The sequence below is a fragment of the Phocoena sinus genome, chromosome X, assembly GCF_008692025.1.
Source record: "Phocoena sinus isolate mPhoSin1 chromosome X, mPhoSin1.pri, whole genome shotgun sequence".
Lineage (NCBI taxonomy): Eukaryota > Metazoa > Chordata > Mammalia > Artiodactyla > Phocoenidae > Phocoena > Phocoena sinus.
In genome coordinates this window covers 125,548,934-125,572,347 of record NC_045784.1, presented here as the reverse complement: position 1 = coordinate 125,572,347, position 23,414 = coordinate 125,548,934, and the positions used below count along the sequence as shown (strand labels likewise).

The following is a 23,414-nucleotide window of genomic DNA, read 5'->3' as shown; positions in this document are numbered from 1 at the left end:
CCATTAAAAAAATTAACAGTCGTCTTTCTCAGCAGTGATTAAGTACAATTTTTGTTTGTTTTATTATACGGTCTTTATGTGTATATTGTTAATGTGGTTTGGAGAGAAATATATTTATGTCTACCTCTGTAAATCACATAAGGAATGACGTCGCAGTTAAAATCCACAAACTAAATCTAATATTAATTTCGTCCTCAATTTATCCCCAACGCAATATGTATTTCAACATGCTAAAGCACTGCTCTGTCACACATGGCGATTTTTAACAGCGATTTGGACTAATTCTATGTAAGAGCTGAAACAGTGAGGAAACAAACGTATAAAGTGCCTTTTTTGGTTCTGCCTGTGTAGAAAACATGGGCATTCAATCTTCCAATCTTCCCGAACTCTAAAGGCTAATTTCAGGACGATTCAATAACGCACTGCAGCTGCAATTTCATTTCTTTTCTTCCCGGAAGGTGAAATGAACACATTTATGTGTTAGGGATGCCTTTTCCTTCATAAGTCAAAATTTAGAAGAAGCTAGGTGTTGTTTTTTCCCTATGGCTAATATATTTGCTGGAGTGCCCCAACTAAAGAACTTGTATCTGTAACTCTGAGTTGTGAAAAGTGGCCAAGTGCCACGTTGCACTTGATTATTTTTGATGCAAGCGCTCGCACATGAAGGTTTCACCTGTGGCTTTTAAGGACTTTCCCATTCCTGGGTGAGAAACGTGCAGCCTAATAGCCGACTAATGCATTTCTATTAAGCCAGCTGGACTTACTGGCTTTGCAGAGTCCTTCCATCATCAAGAACGTCTAATTCTATAACGTGCGCAGCTGTTCTTTAAGATGCTGATTGCTTTGTTCTTTTAACTTAATGTACTGAGCTACCAGTCTAGAGTTCAGGCTCAGCTCTGTAACTTAGTCATGGTGAGGCCTTTGGTGAGGTCTCCTGGCATCTGGCTTCCATGTTGTTCACTGCAAACAGTGAGGCTCTCAGCTCCCAACCTCTCTGTGTTTAGAATAATTTCAAAATAAGGAAGTATAGAGAAGTTACAGAGAGAATTTCAAACAGTTGAGAACAGGGGTGGATAAGTAAGGTAAATATATTATTATGATTAATTCTCCTATCATTGAAAAACACCATTTGAATCCTAGAAACTATGGAGTGCGAATTCTAGTTTGCACTAGTTTCAATTAGTTTAGTTTGCACTAGTTTCAATTCTAGTCCTTTCTTCTGCCTCCACACCAGAAAATTCATGACCTTAACTGAATGGCAATCAACATGTCCGCCAAACGAAGGCAAGGAAGTAGAGCTGAACAGTTTTCCAGGTCACAATTTATATAGAGGGTCAGTCATCATAACCCTATACCAAGTCTACCAAAAACAAAAGATGTGCTTTGTCACTAAAGATTGTATCTCGGGGCGGCGGAGGGGGGGAGGGATGGTGGTGTGGAATGGAAAGTTAACCTCAGCTCTCCATTGTAAGCAGGTGCCCTGTGTAGACAGCTTGAGTCTAAAGGAAAAAAAAAAATCGGGGAAGATCATAGCAAAGTCCACAGCTATCACTACAAGAGAAATGCAACTGGTAACGTGTTCATTTGACTTCCAAACATTACAAAATACAAAACATGATTTAATATTTAATATACTCCATAACTTATAGGAAATTTCATTTCCACTTCTATGATTTCTAAGCAAGTATTCAGCATATTTTCCCATGTTCTCTAAAGTACTAATAAAATCTTTCTGAGTTAACACATTAATTTTAAGTAGTGAATGAAAAAAGGCCATTTATAGGAAATAAATCCTTCATTGGAGCATAAGAAAATCATCATGATTTTTCATACGAAGCTTTGCAAGAAGCACTATGAGAACATTAATCAAATATCATGACATTCAAAGCCTATAATATCATGACAGCATGACAAGAAAAGAGATAAAAGAAAGAAACTTATCTGCTTTGTGAAGACTTGGGTGTCAAAGAAAAGAATCTTGGGTAATGGTGTCACCAGCCAGAAACCTCAGAGTTGTTTTAGATCCTCTCCGCGGGCTTCCTCTCAATGGCCCATCTAATTAATCACCGAATCTCATCTAATCAACCTTAAAAATCTATCTCAAAATCGGCCCTAATTCAAACTGCTAGCATTTCTGGCCTGGAATATTTCAACAGCCTGCTCAGTACTCTTTCTGCCTCAAACCTTACCAGCCCTATGACGACATCAACTCCCTTTCCCCTACTCTCCTGCCAATACCCCCACCCCCACCCCGCCAACGTGACTTTTCTACAACATCATCTGCTGTACTCACAGCATTAAAAGTCTCCTCCTCGGGACTTCCCCAGTGGCGCAGTGCTTAAGAATCCGCCTGCCACTGCAGCGGACGCGGGTTCGAACCCCGGTCCGGGAAGATCCCACATGCCGCGGAGCAATTCAGGCCCTGTGCACAACTACTGAGCCTGCGCTCTAGAGCCCACGTGCCACGACTACTGAAGCCCGCGCGCCTAGAGCCCGTGCTCCGCAACAAAAGAAACCACCGCAATGAGAAGCCCGCACGCACCGCAACGGAAGAGTAGCCCCCGCTCGCCGCAACCAGAGGGAACCCGCGCGCGGCAACGAAGATCCAGCGCAGCCAAAAATAAAGAGATCAATTAATTTTAAAAAGTCTCCTCCTAACTCCCCAAACACGGCTGATTCTTTTGTGTCTCATGGATCCCAGGAGTCAACGGGCTCACTTACAACTTGATGTGGGTTTACATGGTAGAGTGCCTATACGGCCACTTCTTCACCAAGAAAACTTCTAATCACACTTCAAGAGCTAGCACTCAAGTTACTACTTCCTTCAAGAAGCTTTTCTGAACATTTCAGACACCCTTAATCATTCTCTCAGTTCCCACAGAATAGTGAACAACCATCTATTACACTTCACTGTGATTGTTCTGCTTTTGTGTCCATATGCCCTGACTTAAGCTACTTAAGATCAGGCAATATGTCTTCATTATCTCAGTCTTCCAGCTCCTAGCACAGTGGGTGCTCAATAAAAGTTTGTTGAATGAATAAATAAAGTCAATCAATAAAAGAAGATACGAGATACGCAGTCTCTTCTGATGGATCTTTCCAACAATGCACATGATAATATTTTCGGATTTAAATCATCCCAATTCATAATATCAGACTCAATGTGAACAACTCAAAATGTTACACTGTTGTTTATACGTTTGGCCTTGGGCCAGATGTTGCACTCAAATATCCAACAAAACTACTTTCTTTGAGATTTATTTTAGGTGGATTGTGGATTCAGACTTAACTCTCTGATGTGGGTCTTTTTTGCCTGGGAAGGGATGTTAGATCTTCCCATCTCCCCAGTGATCTGAAGGCCACATTTGTTCAAGTAAGTAGAGTAGAGCTGCAGAGAGATAGTTTGGGTGTCTCAGTACAAAGGAGAGACCAACTGGCGAGACTCCACTCAGGGTGAGTATCTTGATTTCATTTCCAGCAGGTGCCCGGGAGGGCATTTCTGGATGTCCCTTGGGAAGCCGGCTTCCCCAGTAAGTTTACATCAAGACCTGGATGAACAGGGGATGCTGAAAGGCAGAGGAAGGTCAAAGAATAGGTTTGCTCTAAAACCAGGGTCATCTCCTTAACCAGCTTCAGGAGTCATCAGTCCCATTGTAGAGTCTATGTGAATGGTGACCCCTGGAACTGCAAGATGGCAGCTACTTCTCCCATCAGCAACCTATTTAATGAAATTGCAACATAGTTGTAGCATTCTTCAATGGTACATACTTTAAGCAGTGAGCTATCACTGCTTATATCATAAAAAGCACGGCCCTTGAAACTCCAACCAACTGCCAAGGCTTTACACAGTCCATTTCATTTCGACATCCTTTTTTTCCATCAACCCACGCATTTCAACTTGAAACTTCAGCTCAACCTCATCTCACCTTTAAAACCTCAACAAAATAGATCCTTTCTCCTATCACTCTTTCATTCTAAGTCACCTCAGAACCTAGTACTGCCGTGGAGGCTGGGCAAAAACTTCATGAAGTACCAAGAAAGCCATCATTCTCTAGCCTTCTCCTCCCAGAATTCCACTGCTTTCGCAGGTCCCCCCAGAGAGACACACGGACAACGGCACAGGCATACGTACACATGCATACACAAACACCCCACACGCCGGCTATGAAGAGCCTATAGGGGCTTCCACAGACCATCAGCCCTTTCACCTCACTTAACCCAAAGTCACAGTCTATGCCAGAGGACATGCTATTCCTAGAATCTTAGAAATCCCTTCCACCCCACACCCAAGTCAAATATACACTTTTGTCCTCCCAGTCCAGAATCCTAATTGGGTTTAGACTAGGTTCTACTCCCTCGATAAAATGATAGGACCAGAAACTAACACAACATTGTAAAGCAACTATACTCCAATTTTTTTAAAAAAATGTCCCTACAGGGACTCCCACAAAAAAAAAAAAAAAGATAGGACCAGCTTCCTTTTACTGGTTATCTCTGAGATCATCTCTTTGCATCTGTGATTCTGAGCCCAGACCGAGCACGCAAATGGTCCCCTGTCCTAGGAGCTTAGGCACTCCGATTCTAAGAAAGCAAAAGAGAAAATGACCTTCACCCCATGAGTCACTAAGGAAAGAGCAGAGACGTGATTTGTGGTGTGAAGGCTATTTCTAATCCTGGGTACCAAGCCTTCTTATCCATCTGCCTGCAGGCCTGGAGGAGCCTCTCCCCCACCGGCCAGCTCTACCTTCACCACCAGCACCTTTCCTGATCCAGGATTCTGCTCTCTGCAGGTTGTACAGCTGACCTTCCTGCCCTCTCTTCTCAAAGCCATCTTCCTATTGATGACAGGTAGAGCAAGCCAATGTTTTTTGCTGTCTGAAGCTTTGTCTAGATCTAGCCCAGGGGTCAGCGCATGGTTTCTACACTGTAAGATGGTTGAAAGAAATCAAAAGGATATTTTGTGAAACACGGAAATAGGGGATATTTGAGTTTGGGTATTCACATATAAAATTTGATTGGCATACAGCCATGCCCCTTCATTTACGTATTGTCTATGGCTGTTCCCATGCTACAGTGACAGAGTTGAGGATTTGCCAGACTGTGTGTCCCACAAAGCTGAAAATATTTACTTCCTGGAAAAAATTGCCCACCTAAGCTCTAGTTCATAATCAAGTCAACCGCATTAACAAATTCTTTTTTCTCTATTACATAATTAGGAAGAAACTTTATAGCTACTATCTAAAGGATTTTTAAAAATCACTTCTCCACAACTGTATTTAACAGTTTATCCACAGTCAAAGTGAAGAGCTTAAAGAGAAGTTGGCTCAGAACCTTTGCGGACTAAACCTGAATTCAGTTCTGAGGTGCAGAAGCCCACCTCCCTCTTGTGGACTGGCTTGGGTTTTTCATAATGAACACTACTGGCCTCCCTCCATTCCCAGTCTGGGACGTGTGAAGAAATGACACTTCTCGTAGTGGGTTGACTCGTGTCCCCCCAAAACTCATATCTACCTAGAACCTCAGAATGTAACTATTTGGAGATATGGTCTTCGCAGATGTAACTAGTTAAGGATCTAGAAATGAAATCATCTTGGATATAGAGTGAGCCCTAAATCCAATTACTGATGTCCTTTTAAGAAGAGGAGAGGATACAGAGAGACATACAGAGGAGAAGGCCATGTGAAGACGAACGCAGAGAGTGGAGTGATGCGTCTACAAGCCAAGTAATGCCTGGGGCCACCAGAAGCTAGAGGAGGCCAGGAAGAAACCTGTTCTAGAGCCTCTGGAGGGAGCTCAACCCCGCCAATATCTTTTTGGATTTCTAGCCTCCGTAACTGTGACAGAATAAATTTCTGGTGTTTTAAGCCACCCAGTTTATGATACTTTGTTATGGCCATCTACGGAAATCTAATATATCTCCCATTTCCAGACCCTGGTAAAATTTTCAAAGAACTTTCACAGCTAGTTAGTTCACGGATTCTCACAGTGATTTTCTGAGTAGGCAGTCGATGGATTCCCTGCATTCTTTTGCTAAGGTACAGGGAGACTCACCCATTCAGCATCTACGGATAAAAGCCAGGGATCCTTCCTGCTCCTTGCTAGGTACTCTTGAAATTTGATGATCTGTAAGTTTTTTCTATCACTATACTTGGGGGGCTCAAACATTTGAGAGACTTCTTACTCCTTCTATAATAATTATTTACATGCCCACTTTTAACTGACCCCTCATTCACACCTAACATTTATCTAGAGGATGGTTGTGTTTCAGCCACAGAAATCCAGATTTTACCTCTGTTGTCTGAGCGTTCTGCTAAAGTCATCCTACCAAATAGACAAAAACTCAGACACTTCATGAACCAAGAAGACGTCCTCTAACAAGTTGTGTCATATGTTACTCATTTAGGGATATTGCAAAAACACTACTTCTCACCATATTTGTAAATGAAAAACACATGAGTGTAACCTATAATACCATAGGAAAAATTGCTCTTTTGGTAGGTTTGGCCCCTGACTTTTGAAATATGAACCCATCAGGGGAATTTCAACTTACGCTGGATTCAGTTCATTATTCTCTTGCCCCTTACATGCCAGTAGAGAAGCTAATTTTAGAAAATTGAATTTCCATGGCATCATGGAAATGGCACTGATGACCTGGGTTCTAGTCCCAGCATTGCCATTTGCTGGCTGTGCCATTTGCGACTTTAGGCAAGTAACCCTTGGTCTCTCCCAGACTACATTTCTGCATCTGTGGAACGAGAATGATAATAATCCCAGGCCCCGTGAGAATCAAATCAAAATAAGATGGCTGGGGATTTGGGGGAAATAGGGAGATATTGGTCAAGGGGTACAAAGTTTCCGTTATGCAGGATGAGTAAGTTCTGGAGACCTAATATACAGCATGGTGGCTATAGTTAATAATACCGTACTCTACGCTTGAAATTGGCTAAGAGGGTAGATTTTGTGTTCTCACCACATACACAATGATTAGCATGATTGTGGAGGTTATTTCACAATGTTTATGTCTATCAAAACATCAAGGTATACAACATCTAGCTGTACACCTTGAACATACACAATTGTTATTTGTCAATTACACCTCAGTAAAGCTGGAAAAAGATAAGACGATGTATATGAAAGCAACTGTAAACCGTAAGTATGAAGGTAATAGGTTTTCGTTATTGTCACCTATATTATAAACTCTATTCGGTAACCAAAGCATAGCACTTTTTAAAAAGATAGTCAATTAAAGATCGTTTGCTTTCACGTCAATTAAAAAAAAATACTTAAGAGACTTACAACAGCCATAAAGAGTTTTATAACTCCTTTCTAAAGCCCTTCGCATTCACTGTTTGGCTTGAATCAATATGGTTACCTACCCGTCAATTTTTCTTATTCTTTAGCACAGAATGTGAACAGTCTGTTTTTTATGACTGGCTCAGAACGTACTAAGCTAATCGATATATCCAGTGATAACAGGATGATTTGGAACACACGTAACAAAAGCTTATCGCTTTACTGCATACTGAATCTGTCAAAATATTTTCCTAGAAGTCATGTGAAAACAGAAGTTCTCCATCTTTCATTATGTTAGTGGGTGGTGACAAAAGGATTAGGAGACTATTTCCTGAGTTCACAGCTTGGTGTCTTTCAGTGAAATGCAGCCTATAGCTGTTTATCTTTCTTTAAAAAATGAGTTGAAATATAATAATAGTCCACGCCGAATTGGTATCCAATCCCAAAAGAAGATCCAATTCTAGTTTGTCCATATTGGCCAAGTCTTCAAAATTCCCCAACTGTTCTGAAGGTTGGGACTGAGAGGTGGGCAGACAAGGCTCACACACTCCAGGCAGTCAAGGCCCACGCTCTTGGAGGGAGGCAACAGCTGAAGGACCTTTACAAACAAGGTGGGTTTGGGCTTAACCACAAAGGAGAAGCACGCCCTCAGAGATTTACGGCTGGAAGAAACCTCACTGATGAGCTAATCTGAATTCCCCATCTAACGAGAGGCCTAGAGAGGTAAAATCTCTCTCTCAAGTTCACGCAGTAAGTCCAGGCCAGAGTGAAACCCACATCTCAGGAGACCTTGTTCAAACTGTACTTTGTAATATACCACACATCCCCTCACAGAGGATTACTAAAGTGACGAATAAATAGCTATGTTTTAAAATGTATCCTTATTAATGATGATTTTAATTGGCAGAGTATAAAAATTAAAGGTTTTCTTTCAGAATAAGAATAAATCAATCTTTCCAACCAAAAAAAAAAAAAAGAAGAGTGTTAAAAGTGACAAGGGATTTAAAAGCACAGAGCACCAAGACTGTTGCACTGAAACCAAACAGTCTAATTAATTAAAAAAAATGGAATGTTGAAATAGCTGACATGGTTCCAGGATGTTGATGGCTGAATCACTTGCATACCGCCTTAGAAAAGAAATATATATGCTAAAGAAGAGGACTTGAGGAGATGAGAGGGGGAAATAAAAAAAGACCTAGGGGCTTCCCTAGTGGCGCAGTGGTTGAGAGTCTGCCTGCCGATGCAGGGGACACGGGTTCGAGCCCTGGTCTGGGAGGATCCCACATGCCGCAGAGCGGCTGGGCCCGTGAGCCACAATTACTGAGCCTGCACATCTGGAGCCTGTGCTCCGCAACAAGAGAGGCCACGATAGTGAGAGGCCCGTGCACCGTGATGAAGAGTGGCCTGCACTTGCCACAACTAGAGAAAGCCCTCGCACAGAAACGAAGACCCAACACAGCCATAAATAAATAAAATTAAAAAAAAAAAAAAGACCCAGGCATTTGCACAACCTTTACTAGGCCAACGTTGAGCTCTCTTCCCGAGTTTGGCTAGAGAAAATGGAGGGAGAGGGGCTAAGGAAGGACAGGGGAGGAGAGCGTCGTTTGCAACAACATTTCAGTGCTGCTCTAGAAGGAGCCTTGGGAAAGCAGGCGGAGGAAAACCGATGCCTACAGAGCAAGAAATGAGACGTGCTTTCGGGTAACGGGATAGAGAACGCAGGAGCTCCGAAATTACTGCTTGAGCCGGTGACAGGGATTGGCCTGAGAGTTCCTAGGCCACCACCCATGAAGCCCCTGGGACAGTGGGGTTTCAAGTTCAGCACCACAACCTGGATGCCACATCACCTAGGCATTCAAGACACTTAAGACTCTGGCTTTTTGAGCCCCACCTCACTTTGGTCCGATAAACCCTCAGTCACAGACAAACCGGCCTATGCTCAGAATATACCTTGTATGTTCTTATCTCCCTTTTTTGTACCTGACGGTCTCTCCACCCATCACTAATTTGCACGCACGTGAACGGTCCTGCCCTGCAGATCCCTCTTCACCTATTGTGATTCCACCCGGTATTCAAGATCAAGTTCAAAATCTATTTTACTGGGCTTCCCTGGTGGCGCAGCGGTTGAGAGTCCGCCTGCCGATGCAGGGGACGCGGGTTCGTGCCCCGGTCCGGGAGTATCCCACGTGCCGCGGAGCGGCCGGGCACGTGAGCCATGGCCGCTGAGCCTGCGCGTGCGGAGCCTGTGCTCCGCAACGGGAGAGGCCACAACAGTGAGAGGCCGGCGTACCGCAAAAAAAAAAAAAAAAAATCTATCTTACTCTGTAAATAAGTTCACTTGTACCATCTTTTTAGATTTCCCCTTATAAGTGATGTTACAGGATATTTGTCTTTTTCTGTCTGACTTCACTAAACAGAAACAGACTCACAGACTTCGAAAACAAACTTATGGTTACCAAAGGGGAAAGGTGTGGAGGGAGGGATAAGTTAGGAGTTTGGGATTAACACGTACACACTACTATATATAAAACAGATAATCAACAAGGACCTACTGTATAGCACATGCAACTCTACTCAGTAGTCTGTAATAACCTATATGGGAAAGAATCTAAAAAAGAATGGATATATGTATAACTGAATCACTTTGCTGTACACCTGAAACTAACACAACATTGTAAATCAACTATCCCCCGATATAAAATAAAAATTAAATTAAAGAATCTATCTTGCATTCTGTCTCTGTGAAACCTTCTGGGGTTACTGCTATGCATCTCTTTCTGGTGAGACACCCTTATGATCGTGACGGTGGTCTCAGCCGCCCCTCCCCAAGACACCTTTTTTTAATCACCGAAATACGACAACCTTAAATAAATCCTCTCCCAGCATCTCTGACCTCTCCATCACAAAGAATGTGAGGCTCCAAGTTCTACTGGCATTACTGACGATGCTTTTCAGACGCTCGGCGAAGGCTACTTCATTCAGCTTAGAGAGACACTAAAGTTGCAGGGGGGCGGAGGGCAAATGAAGAGGGGTGGTGAGGAAAATGGATTTTAATCCCAGTGAGACCAAGCAATTGGAAGAGTTAGTCAAAAAGCATAAAGAAAAAAGCAACTATTATGCAACGGACTGGCAGAGAACGTACGAAGCTTTCTGGATCCTACACTTCTATGGGATACATCTTAAGGACCTCAGCTAGTCTTAGGTCACAGCCAAGAGCACCTTGGAAAGCAAATGACCCTTTATGGTGATGACACTCCACACATTCATACTGTACTTATGGAAGCCTACTGGAGTGAAAGCTGATTGGATGGAAACGCTGAATACGTGATATGAATGATGGGATCTGGCTTTAGCTCATTTTAGTGGCTCGCTTTGTCCGCCAGCTGAAAGTTATTGCTGCATTTGCGACTGTGCCTGCCTTGTTTTATACCCTATGCAGTGAACACTGTGGCTGTAATTAGCTTTATTTATTGTACGTGGATAGGAAGGAAGCTCAGGTCCCTTGTGTGAGAACTGCAGAGAACGGCGGGAACTTAACATTCGTGAGCTGGATGCACCCGGGCAGCTACACAGAAACCGTAGAGGCAGATTTTTTTTATCCTAATGAAAAAATAAGCAAAAACATCTGTAATGAAATCATGTATAAAGCTGCATTTATTAACAAATTCGTTTCCTAATGAAACACCATCTGCAAGCAACCCTCAGTTTCCACTTGATATAAATAGGTCCTTTACCGTTTTCAGATGCAGTTCACAGAAAAGTCTTCTAAGTGCAACTGCAGAACACATCAGTCTTTTGTTTGTTTGTTTGTTTGTTTCCTGGAAAGATAGTGAGTTAAGCTTTTAAACAAATCATTTGTTTAAAAAGCGTGCTTCCATTGAAAAGCTGACCTTTGGCAATAAAGCTGGATTTTATTAGTATCCTTTTTAGTTAGTGATTATTAGTATCCTTATTATCGGTACAGAAATTCTAAGAAGCAAGGAAAGTTTCAAGGATGGGAAATAATTAAAATGTCTCCACTACGTACACAAGTGTAGACGCAGAAACAAATAAGGGCACACACACACACACACACACACACACATGCACATTTCATTCCAATAATAAATAGTTTATGATCTCTCAACTCACTAATACCTTCATATCTGCTTATTCGTGTATCTTAGAACGTGTCTTTTTCCTGGTCATTCAACCCCCCCACTCCGCCCAAATACACTTCATGAACACACATCAGCCTCCTGTCACTTGAGCCAGGGAAAGAGCTGGGAAAGCTCAAAGAAATCCTACGGCTGCTCCATGGACGAGCCTTTTCAGTAATAACTCAAAACAATGCTACCACTCATTGTAGATGGTTACTTTGACCAGGGACCCAGAACCCCAGGCCTGGAACTCTTGGCGCCAGGGACTGGGGCTGAATTCTAATGCTAAGTGCTTTTGAAAAGTACATCAAGATTTAATAGGGTGAATGTCCAGACTCGGTCAGAGTTTCAGCCACATCAATTCCATTAGGTTCAAAGTTCCATATGGCCCCACGCTGTCTGTACTTCCGCTCACGTTTTAATCTACACCTTCTAAGTTCTCTCTTAGGCTGGCTAACTTCTCATTCCCCTTCCGCTTATTTCTGGTTTTCACATTGCCCTTGAAACCTGTATATTACTCTCCTGACCTTAGGGCCCTAAGCTTCTCTCTACCCCTCCTTCAAATCCTTCCTTGACACCTATATTTTAAAATAAGTCCTCTCTTCGTTGATATCTTATCATGACTTCATTGCATCCGACCCATTTTTCAGACAAGGCTCTACCAAAGTCTGTTTGTACCGTCACTAAAGGCTGCGTACACATAGGCTGCTCCCTGGAGCATCACCACCAGAGCTGATGACAGCTCAGACTCTCTTTGGAAATGTACCTCTCATTGCTGTGCCCGAGCGCTGAGCGAAAGCACGGAGTCGTTTCTGAATCTGGGCCAGCCATGTTGAGAATGTGTAAGAGAGAGGATTACAGTGGAGTGGATCTCAGCGGGTCTGTGACCTGTCACTCTGCCGATGAGGTGTTGATACAGGATAACAGACTTCTTGATGGGCCAATGCTATTTCCAGACCAGTCCTGAGTAACAGCACTGCCGTGTAGAGAAAGAAGAGCAGAAGAGACCAGGGCGAGAGATGGGGCAAGAATGATGTCCCACCTCCCACTAGGCTCCCCCTCTTTCAAAGTAGGTTGCTTTCTGGCTTTTAAGTATCACACTCCTGTATTAAGTCATCAGGTGGAAATTAGGATTTAGGATTTCCAAATGACCATGCGGGACAAGAATAGAGTAAGACACAGGCAGACAGAGTACAATTAAGGAAATATAACTGAGGATGGATCTTCTAGCAATTGTTTACCTTTGTTTGTGTTATTTGATTAACATTATGGCTTAGGAAATGTAATCAAGTAACGATCTTTGAAGTTCATTCATTCAACAGACATTTATTGAGTATCTACTATGTGCCAGGCGATTGCTAGGCACTTGGGATACAGAGAAGAACGAGACATTCCTTGCTCTCAGGGAGCTCACAGTCTAGTAGAGGAGACAGACACATAAACGAGTAACTACCATACAATGACGTCAGTGCCAGCCAAGGTGTATGTAAGGTGCTCGGCAAGCCCAGAGAAAGGACTTCGTCACTAAGCCTCGTGGAATCAGGGAAGCTTTCATGGAGAAAAGTGACAACCAAGTAGACCTGAAGGAGAAACAGGACTTCACCGGGAAGACAGAGGAGGGTAGGGAGAGACATTCTAGGCTGAGGAGACAGCGGGCACAAAAGCAAGGAAGCGTGACAAAGCAGGACATGACGGGGAACCACAGGTAGCTCCGCGTGGCTGAGATCTCATCTGCATGTGAAGAAGTCGTGAAGTATGAGGTCGGGAAGGGAGTATGAAATCAGAGAGTGAAGAGCTTTGTATGTGGGACTAAGAAATTTGGACTGTTTCCCGGAAGCAATGAGAAGGCACTGAAGAATCCAAAGCAGAGAGTGACATGGTCAGATCTGCCCACTGGATCGGCCTGGATGGAAGATGGTTTCAAAGAGAGGGGAGCCTAGAGGGAGGGACACCAGACAGGAGGCAGCCCGGGCAAGAGATGCTCACGGGCGCTTCGAAGGCGGTGAGGGTGAAGAGGTGACAGACTGGAGAGATACTTGGGAGGAAGCTTGACGAGACCTGATGATTGATGATGATACCGACAGCAAAACCGCCTGAGAAATGAAAGAATACTCAAAACATGCATTGAGAAAATCCAAACCAAGGGCCCCCGTCCTCCCTTCCTTGGTGTTCCCATCGTCCTCTGAAATCAGCGCATCTGCTGGGTGTGAATAAAAGAAGAGCCACAGGGTACATGTGGTCAGACTTCTCTAATTCAGACACCACTAACTCGGACTCTGCAATAGTTCACACAGACTGTCTGTGAGTCCTATTGAGTAAGAATTTCAACCTACTTTCTTCCTCCGTGTCTTTTCAAGCCTTTAGTCACCAGTGAAAGCAGTGGTTTCTTCTGCAATCAAGCGCTTGAGGTGCAGTAGACAGCCGCTTACATGGTGGCATCTGAGAGGCACCCGATATATGCCCCCCACCCAGGGGCCACAAGGCCTGAGATCCAATCATTAGCGATTCATTCCTTTGGGAGAGGCTTTGGTCCCTCTGGACTTCTCTTTTATAAGGCAATGCTTTTGGCTTTGGCAGAAGGGATCAAGGCAGTACAAGAGGGTTAGGTAGGCATCTGTAGAAGAAGGTGATGCAGAAGGAAAGATTGAGGGATACGGAAGATAACGTTAAGATCTTGCCAAGGAACAGCCCTGCAAGCGCTCAAGAAGCTACGATTCTTAAAGAACGCTTTCCACTTCCGGTTCCAGCAAATCACACTTGTACATCCTTGTACCTTAAGGAACTTCTGTGTTTTATGTTTATGATACGCTATCAGTTAGTGAAGGCCTAGGGTGACTCACAGTCTTTTCATGTACCTCATCCTGCTTAGGACCAGTGAAAATCTCCAATGTGATTGATTTGTACAGAATATTACCACAAATGCATTCTCTGAGACTATTTTATAACTCATTCCAAATTATGGAGATTTAACTGTATTTGCAGAGTGTCAGTCAAGTCACAAGTGACAGGAGATCAAGACTCAGACTCTGACCTTGAAGAGTCGCATCTACAGCTCAAGAAGGTACGAAACAAGACAAAAAGAAACAAAACAGAACTTTAAAAATTACTTACTTCACTTGTTTGGAGAATGGTGAACTTTGGCAGTTTAGTCTTTGAACTGGGTGCACTGGGTTTGCCATCCAAGAGTGACCCAAATGACAGATTCCCAAAGCTGTTCTCGAATTCAATTGAAGGTTTCAGCGTGGGAGAGATGTCCGGGGCTTGGTCCTGACCATCCATGGGTCTGACATATGCGGTTGGTTTTTGCTGCCCCACGCTTGTTTTGCAGTAAACCCCGGGTGGGAAGTTTTGAACCACAAGGCCACTGCTGGGAGCTAATAAAGAGGAGGCAACTAGGGGAGACCCAGGCGCCTGCAGTGTAAACTCAGATTCTTCTGGTGAGCTGGACTGAAAGATTTCTTTGAACGTATCCCCTCCACTGGACTTGAGGTTACCGTCTTCCTTTGCGGGTGGGTTTGACTCTTCAGCTGCTCCAACTTGAGGCTGTTCAGCTGGGTAGACGAAGAAGTCTTCCAGTCTGGCAGGGGGCTGGTCCTGTGTTGATGGCTGCGTCTTGCTGGGCTGACTACCAGCCTGGCTGGCCGGTACCATGCTAGCGTTCTGACTATCTCGTGGCCAGTCAGGTTTTGACTTCCGGTTGCTGTGTATTAGGGTTGAATTCAGTATCACAACAGAAGGTGGAGGCATTGGCGCCGAGGAGTGAGTGCTATCCTGATGAGGTGTGATCATTCGGTTCTTTTGTTCTGGAAAAAAGCTTGGTTCATTTTTGTTGATGGGAGTCTGGGGCACGGAATTCTTTGGGATTCCCACTAGATGATTCTGATTAGAATGGTTAGTTAACAAATCCTTCATTTCATCATAGTTTCCCAGCGTGTTCTGGACTCGGTTGGCAAGTGCATCACCTTTGTTTGTCTAAAATAACAAGAAGATGGGGGTGGGAGGAGAGAGAATGAATAGGTTTGTGTTTCCTAATGTTAATGTTTCATACAGATGCCCTAAGTAGACTAGCATATAGGGTTCTTTAAAATTCTCATGCTGCCATATAATTTCATACATTTCATGTGCTATGTAAGAGAAAGAAATCAACAACACTGTTGAAAGAGCCTCTTGGAATGAGCTGTGGGACTAACGTCTGTATACTCCCTGGCCTGTTCTTACTTAAACACGCTCATTGGGAGAAAGTTTTAAATTACGTTGCTTACGAATTTTATTAGCAAAATAACTTAATTTAGGTCCAATGAGTTGAACTGTACATTCTACACTGATTAACAACTTCCGCTTACTGATCATTGGAATTATAATAGAATGTTCGACTTACGTTTGTTCTTGACATGTCAGCCCTTTGTGCTACATTACACCACGAAAAAGCCTTAGCCCGTTGGATAAGGAAGTCAGTTAAACTGTGCTATCACGGCTACATTCAGTTTAGAAAAGGCATGGGCTTAAACAACATTGAATTGAGCTAACGTATGACTAAAGTGAATCCAATTCCTTTTAATCAAAGACTGCATAAATTACTGGTGTCTGCCTACGTATTCTGGGGGCAACTGTGTTTACATATTGATGTTTCATACTCGTTTACTTTGAAATGGTGCAAACTGTTCATCAACAGTGACTCAAGCTCTCCTCTGTCTTTTCAAGGGTTTAGAAAAATTTATTCAAGAATTTAAACTGTTGGTTAAGTAAATCAAAACAAAGTCCGATTTTCAAAGTTGGCAACTACATCATTCTATATGGAGAATCAACACAAGGACGTTTCAGTATACTCTCTTTACCTGCCAAAGGTGTTATCAAAACCAGCTGCTGAATTCAGGGGCAAAGGGCTGCTTTGTGTCTAGGCTGCATTACCCTGGCCCAAGATGTTGCAATGAAAGAAGGCTACCAGCATCCATGGAGACATCCGGCAGCAGGGCCAGCGCCTGGGGAAGACGGCCACCCTGTGTAGCCTCCATGTCCCAGGAGTCATAGGCAAGCTCTCCATGTACAGGAGGGGGTGGCTACCTCCCCACTGGTACAGCCTCCACTGAAGACAGATGTTTAACATCTAAGGTTGCTCACACGCCCTTAACACCTGGTGTGTGCCTGTTCAAGCCTGGCATCTCAGGCTAAACCTAGGATGTATGGCTGCGTGCTGCTCTCTGTATGTCACGACGGGAGAGTGTGCGGATGAATGGAGGGTGAAGTGCTGGAAATGGATGAAATCACCCAGGGAAAGGAAACGAAGAATGAGAAGATCAGGCTCAGGAGAGAGCCCTGTGGAACGTCAACCTTTAAGAGAAGAGAAGGACCCAGCAAAGGATCCAGAGAAGGAGTAACCAGAGGGAATCGAGCTGGCAACCTTGGCCTTGTTATTACCATAATCCCCACATACTGTATATAGCATTCAACTCGGGTCACGGGGCAAATCATATTCAAAGACTAAGGAAAAGCACGCTAATGACATGCTAAGAGGGCTCCATGGGGGATGGGGAGTTTTAGAAATCAAATACATGTATGTCAGTTTTAGTTTTCTTATACTCAGGAACATCTTATATTTCATCACATGCAACCTTGGTGCTGAAGGAGCGATTAAACAATTACAGTTCCATATAATCCTCGGCTCAATAATCACTCCATGTTCAGAAGTACATTTGAAAGGCATAATTTAAGAGGTAGAGAAGGGTAGAAATCACTTTTATTCCCTGAAAGTCCCTGGGTTTGTCACTTTTAATGGCAGAAATTACTTTTCAGCTAAGGCAAGAATAAACTCTTTGTATACAGCAGTCTCCTTCAACGGAGGTGCCCAAGGAACCGTTTGGGCAGCAGCCAAAACCGGCCTCTATTCAATCCCTAAATTAAAAAACAAAGAGATTTCATTGTGGTCAGGGCCCAGTAGAATTCAACGCAAGCTGTAAGTACTTGCAGGGCTGTGCTGGTCCCTCAAATAGTTTACCTCTTGGACCAGATGATTGCCTGATAAAAACTGATACCTGCTATCTTCAGGATCTGACCCAACAAAGGGAAACAACACCATTTCATTTCCTATTTTTAAATGCCTCCATTTATATTGTCTCCTTTAATGAATTAAGACATGCTTCCTTCCATTAGACAAAGAGAATTCTATAACCTTTCCCTTTTTGCCTTAGCCACCAGGAAGCTCAAAGTTATTGACCTTTCGTTGACAGTTCGTTGATCATTTACTGAAAATTCTTTGAACTTTCATTGAAAGACAGTTCTAGAGAATCAGAACTTTGCCCCCAGATGTCACAGAGAACACCACAATACCTCAAAGTTCTGAGAAGTCATTCACTCTCTCTGGGCCAACATCATCAGAAGCCAAGAACCTCAAGGCCCATTTGTTTGCAAGCAAGCTAGTCACATCCTCGTTCATATTTCAGCAGTAAGTAAAAAGGACATGTCCATCTTATCTTCAGTGGAGAGACCCTGCTTAGGTTTTAACGTCTCTTCATTTCGGTTTACTGTTTTACTGATCTGGGTTTCCGATGCATGCTTAGAATTTTTTTCCATCTCTAGATTTTAAAATATGCTTGAAATTAGGAGAATTTCTAAGCTCTCCAATGTCTAAAACTGTTGTCTACATGACTAAAATTAGACGAAGATTGAAAGCTCTCCAAATAAGTCTAGAAAATCCACCTCCTACTACATAGGGTCTACTACAGTTATGAGTTCTTCTCCAGCACAAAACTATGGGCTTTTCTTCAAGGTCAGAGACTACCTTTTATTCACCTTCATGTCCTCAACACTTAGTACCATGTCTGATGCATCCTAGGTACTCAGAAAATTGTTGCTGAATTGAACAGAATCAAATTATAATTCATACCCTGCCTATATCAATAAAGGATTTGCAGTGGCTTGGAGTAAAGGGTACATAACCAGAAAAGCAAAGGTTAAGCTAACTTGGTTACTGTGAATGAACGTCAAATTGAACTTTGAGCTTCTTGATAGCTAAAGGCCAAAAGAAAAAGCTCATAGCTTATAGAATTCTCTTGTCTGATGGCAGGAAGCACATCCTAATTCCTTAAATGAGATAAACGTTTGCCGGATACTGAAAAGTGAAAAGGAATTCTTCTCGTTGGTTCGGTTACAAGGTTACGAGAACCTCTGAACGGTAAAACAAGTCGTTTTCTCAGCACCAATTTTACAGAAGATGCAACGACGTTTTTCACATGGCTTTTCCTTATGATGACTAAAAAGCAGAACTGTGTCAAAGTCTAACTCGGTGAAGGCATGTGTGCACGTGGAGTTACGGGGCCAAGTTAATAGGTGCAACCGTAGGGCGTTCCTGTACACTAATGGCATAAGGGGTGGAGCTGGGATAACCTGGGGGGATGAAGGGAGGTCAATTCCCTTCAACTAGCTTCCTCACACAGCAATTGTCTCAGAGGGACTTGTGACCAGAACTACATAGAAGATATAGTTCAAGGCTGAGTTCACTGGTGACACTTTCTGAGTTGCTGATTGAAGGAAGATCCGTAGCAGACGTGCTGCGGCTACAAGGAGCAATTACCACGGTCATTCTAAAACACACACTGGTAAATTCAAAACACTCATGAGGCTGGGTTAGGCACAGACGACACACGGACACACAGCCTCAAGAAGTCCACCACTCAACAATCTCAAAATAATTAACAGGGCTTCCCTGGTGGCGCAGTGGTTGAGAGTCCGCCTGCCGATGCAGTGGACGCGGGTTCGTGCCCCGGTCCGGGAAGATCCCACGTGCCGCGCGGAGCGGCTGGGCCCGTGAGCCATGGCCGCTGAGCCTGCGCGTCTGGAGCCTGTGCTCCACAACGGGAGAGGCCACAACAGTGAGAGGCCCGCGTACCAAAAAAAAAAAAAAAAAAATTAACAATACAGACCAGGTCGTCAGAGTCAACTGTCTGCCTTCCCAACACTGGAGGTGGGTAACTGTCAACCAGTTTTAAAATTTCTCAAGATGTCGATATAAGATCCACTGGCTAGAAAACCAACAGGGCCTGAAATACATTTATGTACACCTACATGATGGACGCTCATTATACACCATAGCAACTTCCGGTTCACACTAAATCGTCTTCTTCATCCTCCCGAGTCTTAAGAACCTTTTTAAGGAGCAAGGGATTCTTAGCCGTCCTGGTTGCACATTATAAACATGGCAAAAATGGAAATTTAGCCGCTTCAATCAATTACAGGCTTCTTTCAATTTGGCCAATTCTTTACTTCCCGTTCTTGATAATTGGTTGATTCCTTAAAGGTAACCTCCACAGCCATTATTTTCTAAGTAATCGCAATTTCTCCATCATCAAGGAAATGCATTTCCCAAGTATTTTCAGGCATAAATTACATGTCTGGTTTGTGGCTCATGACTAACAGCACTCCTTCATTTAAGCTTTTTGCCTCTTATTACTTCGGCAAATGCAGAGCTGCCTCAGTTTGCTTCTAATGTTATCTACAAATCAGTAATATAATTTCATTGCAAGACCACTGTGCTAGGAGACTACTGTAAAAAATGAACCTCAAAACTGAAATAGCAAAATAATTTCAGTTTTGAGGTTCATTTTTTTCTTTTATTTCATTGTGGCTAATATATGTGATCTAGTAATTCCTTTCTTTAAAATTCTAATATTTTTACAGTTAATCTCTCTAAGCTGTAAGTTGCTATTTCTTTCTCTAATTATAATAATGCTAACACCTTGAATCTGTATAGCACATTACGGGTTTCAAAGCAAGGTTTCCGCGGATTGTCTGACTTGACCCTCACAATCACCGCGTGAGTCAGCACAGCCGTTCTGGTCTACTCTGGCTTCCACCTGCCCTGACCCAAATGACCTCGGATAAGCAACTTAATGTCTCTGCGCCTCGGTTTCCTCATCCTTGTTGAGCTGCGAAGAGCTGTAAAATGTCACTTGTTGTTGTTATCATCAGTTATGTTTTCTATCAGCTACTAGTATTCACTTCAGAGAAAAGGAAACTCTAGGTCAGAGAAATAAAGTTCCTTCCCCAAAGTCACACAGGAGGTAAGCTTATCGGGTCTTCTGACTTCTTGTCGAGGATAAACAGCTTCCTGTTACAGATGTGGAGTCACACTTATGCGGATATGAGGCTGCAGAGAAGCTCACCTCAAATTCCTCATGGGAAACACTGGGAGAATGCGTACCCATATGCTGTAAGGGCTAGGCAAGCACGTGAAGAGAGCTCTAGCATGGTTCCTGGCACACAGGAGACGCTTGGTACATGCCAGTTCCTCTTCCCTCCCCATCTTTCCACACTAATGTAGACACGTCAAACGGCTTCACATTTTTCAAGCACTTTTGAACACATCCTTTCCAGCAGCACAGCACAAACTCAGATTTCAAAGCAACAAAAGCAGCCACCAAGGGATGTTACCCACCAGCACCCCAATCTAGGGGTGGTCAACATTCTTTCCATTCTGGGAGTGGTAGAGATGAAGCCAAGAAGGGAAAGAAATCAGCCAGGACCATGAGAGGTCCCCATTTCTTCTCTCTGCCAAGAAAGGGCAGTGGGTCCTAGGGACTGATGCTCATTGGCTAGTTTATGAACTACCAAAGCCATCGGAGAGGCGATCGGGCCTTGTTTTAGGACTTAGAGTGGCAAGAAGTTTCCTTAAAGTCCTGATCAACCACCAGGAATTTTGATTTCTAATTTGGTAGGCATTCCTACCACAACCCTCAGGAAGAGTTGTGGTAGGAATGTCCTCATTTCTACCGGTGGACCACAGGCCAGCTCTAGAACTCCCATTGCCACTGGCATGTCCAGATACGCCAAGGGTGTCCACACCAGTCCAGGTCTAGGGAGCTTTTAGAGGTGTACATCTGTTCTAGTATCATGATATGGGGCAAAGGAGAAGCATACTGCCCAATGATCTCCCAGGAAACCCTGAACATGTACACAGCACAAGATGGCAGTCAGTCATCAAAGCGGCAGTGAAAGAAAGAGAATTACCAGGTCATCAACTGTTAGCATTATTCCTTTCCTTCGTAGTCTCGACTCCAAAACAAAGCCTCTTCCCCATCAAGTAGCATAAAGGCACCAGGCTACTAACCACACACAGACCTGATGTACTCTTGTCCTATCAAGACAGATGACTTTTGAAAATGACAATGTTGATAACAGGTTCTTTAACTGCCTACTCAAAACTACACCACTTACATCTAAAAATAGATACGCATCTATATTACAGGCTTGTTAACGAGAAAGGGCATTTACCTTAAAGGTACAAGACCATGAATTCAACAAGACTTAAAATTATAAAGGGGGAAATAAGCCAAGGGTTCTACACCTCATAATAGTGTTAAGCATGGAGTAGATATTGAATTTTCAGAATGAGCCCTTTGAGTAAAGCTCATTTTTCTAACCCCTCCGAAGATAAGAGGTAAAACTCATCTGGTCATTCCTCTTTCTCAAGAAGGGATGAGGCATCTATCATCCTTTGACCTCTCCTCCACTTTCTAGAAAATATGGAGGCCACAGCTTCTTATCGTGTCCCCAGTCTTCCTTCCACTCTCCCGCTTCTTCCTCATCCTAACATTCCATCCCCACCTTCCTCCCCAAGGCTCATCACTCTTCACATGTTCTCTGTTTTGTATTTTCTCATCTCCTCTGGGACCTTGCTCTGCCCATCATCACCTCTCCCTCCTGTGTCTTCACCCTCACCTTCTCCACTGACATTGGTTCCTTCCCATCAATCTCTAAACACGTTCACGTTTCTCTCCCCTTAAAAAAAGCTTCCTTCCAAATAATTGTTCCCCTCTCGTTCTACGTATCTTCCTTTCTTCCCCCCTCCATACGAAGACTCTCTGCAAGATCAAGTCTACATTCACTGCCTCTATTTCTTTATTTCACCTTTTCCCATTTACTCCCCAACCCACAATGACTACCACCATCACCAAAGAAAACGACTCTCCCTTTCACCCCTTAAATGTTACTGCTCCTCAAGATTCTCTCTTTGTTCTTCTTACCCAGCCATCTGGCTTAGTGATAATACCCATTCTCCCAGCTTCCACTGCCACCTACGTAGTAACACCTAACTCTCTCTCCTGACCGCTCTCATTAGCTCCAGATCCATACACCCCAAGCCTACTGGATATCTCTCCCTTGACATCTTAAACCCATCATGCTCAAAGCAGAATTAATTACCTTTTCTCTACAAGCACCAACCTTGTTGTCCTCCCGAACAACCTGTTAATAACACCAGCCTCCTCTCAAGTCTAAAAGATCGGAATCGTTCATTCCTATCGCACACTCCACCTCCAGGCAGACACCTGCCCTATCACTTCAACTTCCTGGCTCTACTCTAAGTCCAGCCTGCCATGAACCCCCCTCAGCCAACGACAATAGCTTCTTTATCTGCCTCTAGTTTCCCTTCTCTCCAACCCACCACTCTCCACACTTCCAACATCATCTTTACAATTCTTCGTCTGTCCAAGCCACGTCCTAACTTTAAAACTTGCGATGACTTCTCTTCGCGTACAGGCTCATGTCCAAACTCCTTGGTACGAGGTAAGAAGTCTTCGGGCATCTTTCCCCTGCCTACCTCTTCAGCAGTTACCATGCGGTCATGCCCTCACTCATTCGTGATGATCTCTGCCACTGGACAAGGAATTCCTTGAAGGCAGGGTCTACGTCTTATTTCCCTTTGGACACTAGTCTAAGACGTGGCTGGCACACAGTGGGCCTTCAATAAATCCTTGTCAAGCTAACCATATCTCTACATGCGCACATTCAAAGGCAGTATAGAAATTAAATCAATTGAGATAGGAAAAATGGATTATTAAGGATTATACTATTATTGACAAATTGAAAACTAATAGTCTCTTTGTCAGACTTACCACATTTGGAAGGCACCTGAGTGTCTCAATCAAGAGCTGCTTGCTTAGTCTGAACAAGGCACCGGGACTCTGGTCTCACTAGTCACCAGTCCAGACA

At 43.5% G+C, this 23,414-nt stretch overlaps 1 protein-coding gene across 4 annotated transcripts in view; it reads right to left on the bottom strand.

Annotated features, from left to right (window-relative positions):
• Positions 1–23,414, bottom strand: part of AFF2 (AF4/FMR2 family member 2) — a 495,614-nt gene that overhangs the window by 312,711 nt on the left and 159,489 nt on the right. For all 4 annotated transcript variants that reach the window (XM_032620526.1, XM_032620528.1, XM_032620527.1 and 1 more), the window contains exon 3: positions 14,544–15,404. In XM_032620526.1, the coding sequence (XP_032476417.1) occupies positions 14,544–15,404 (861 nt within the window). The remainder of the gene's footprint in view (positions 1–14,543; positions 15,405–23,414) is intronic.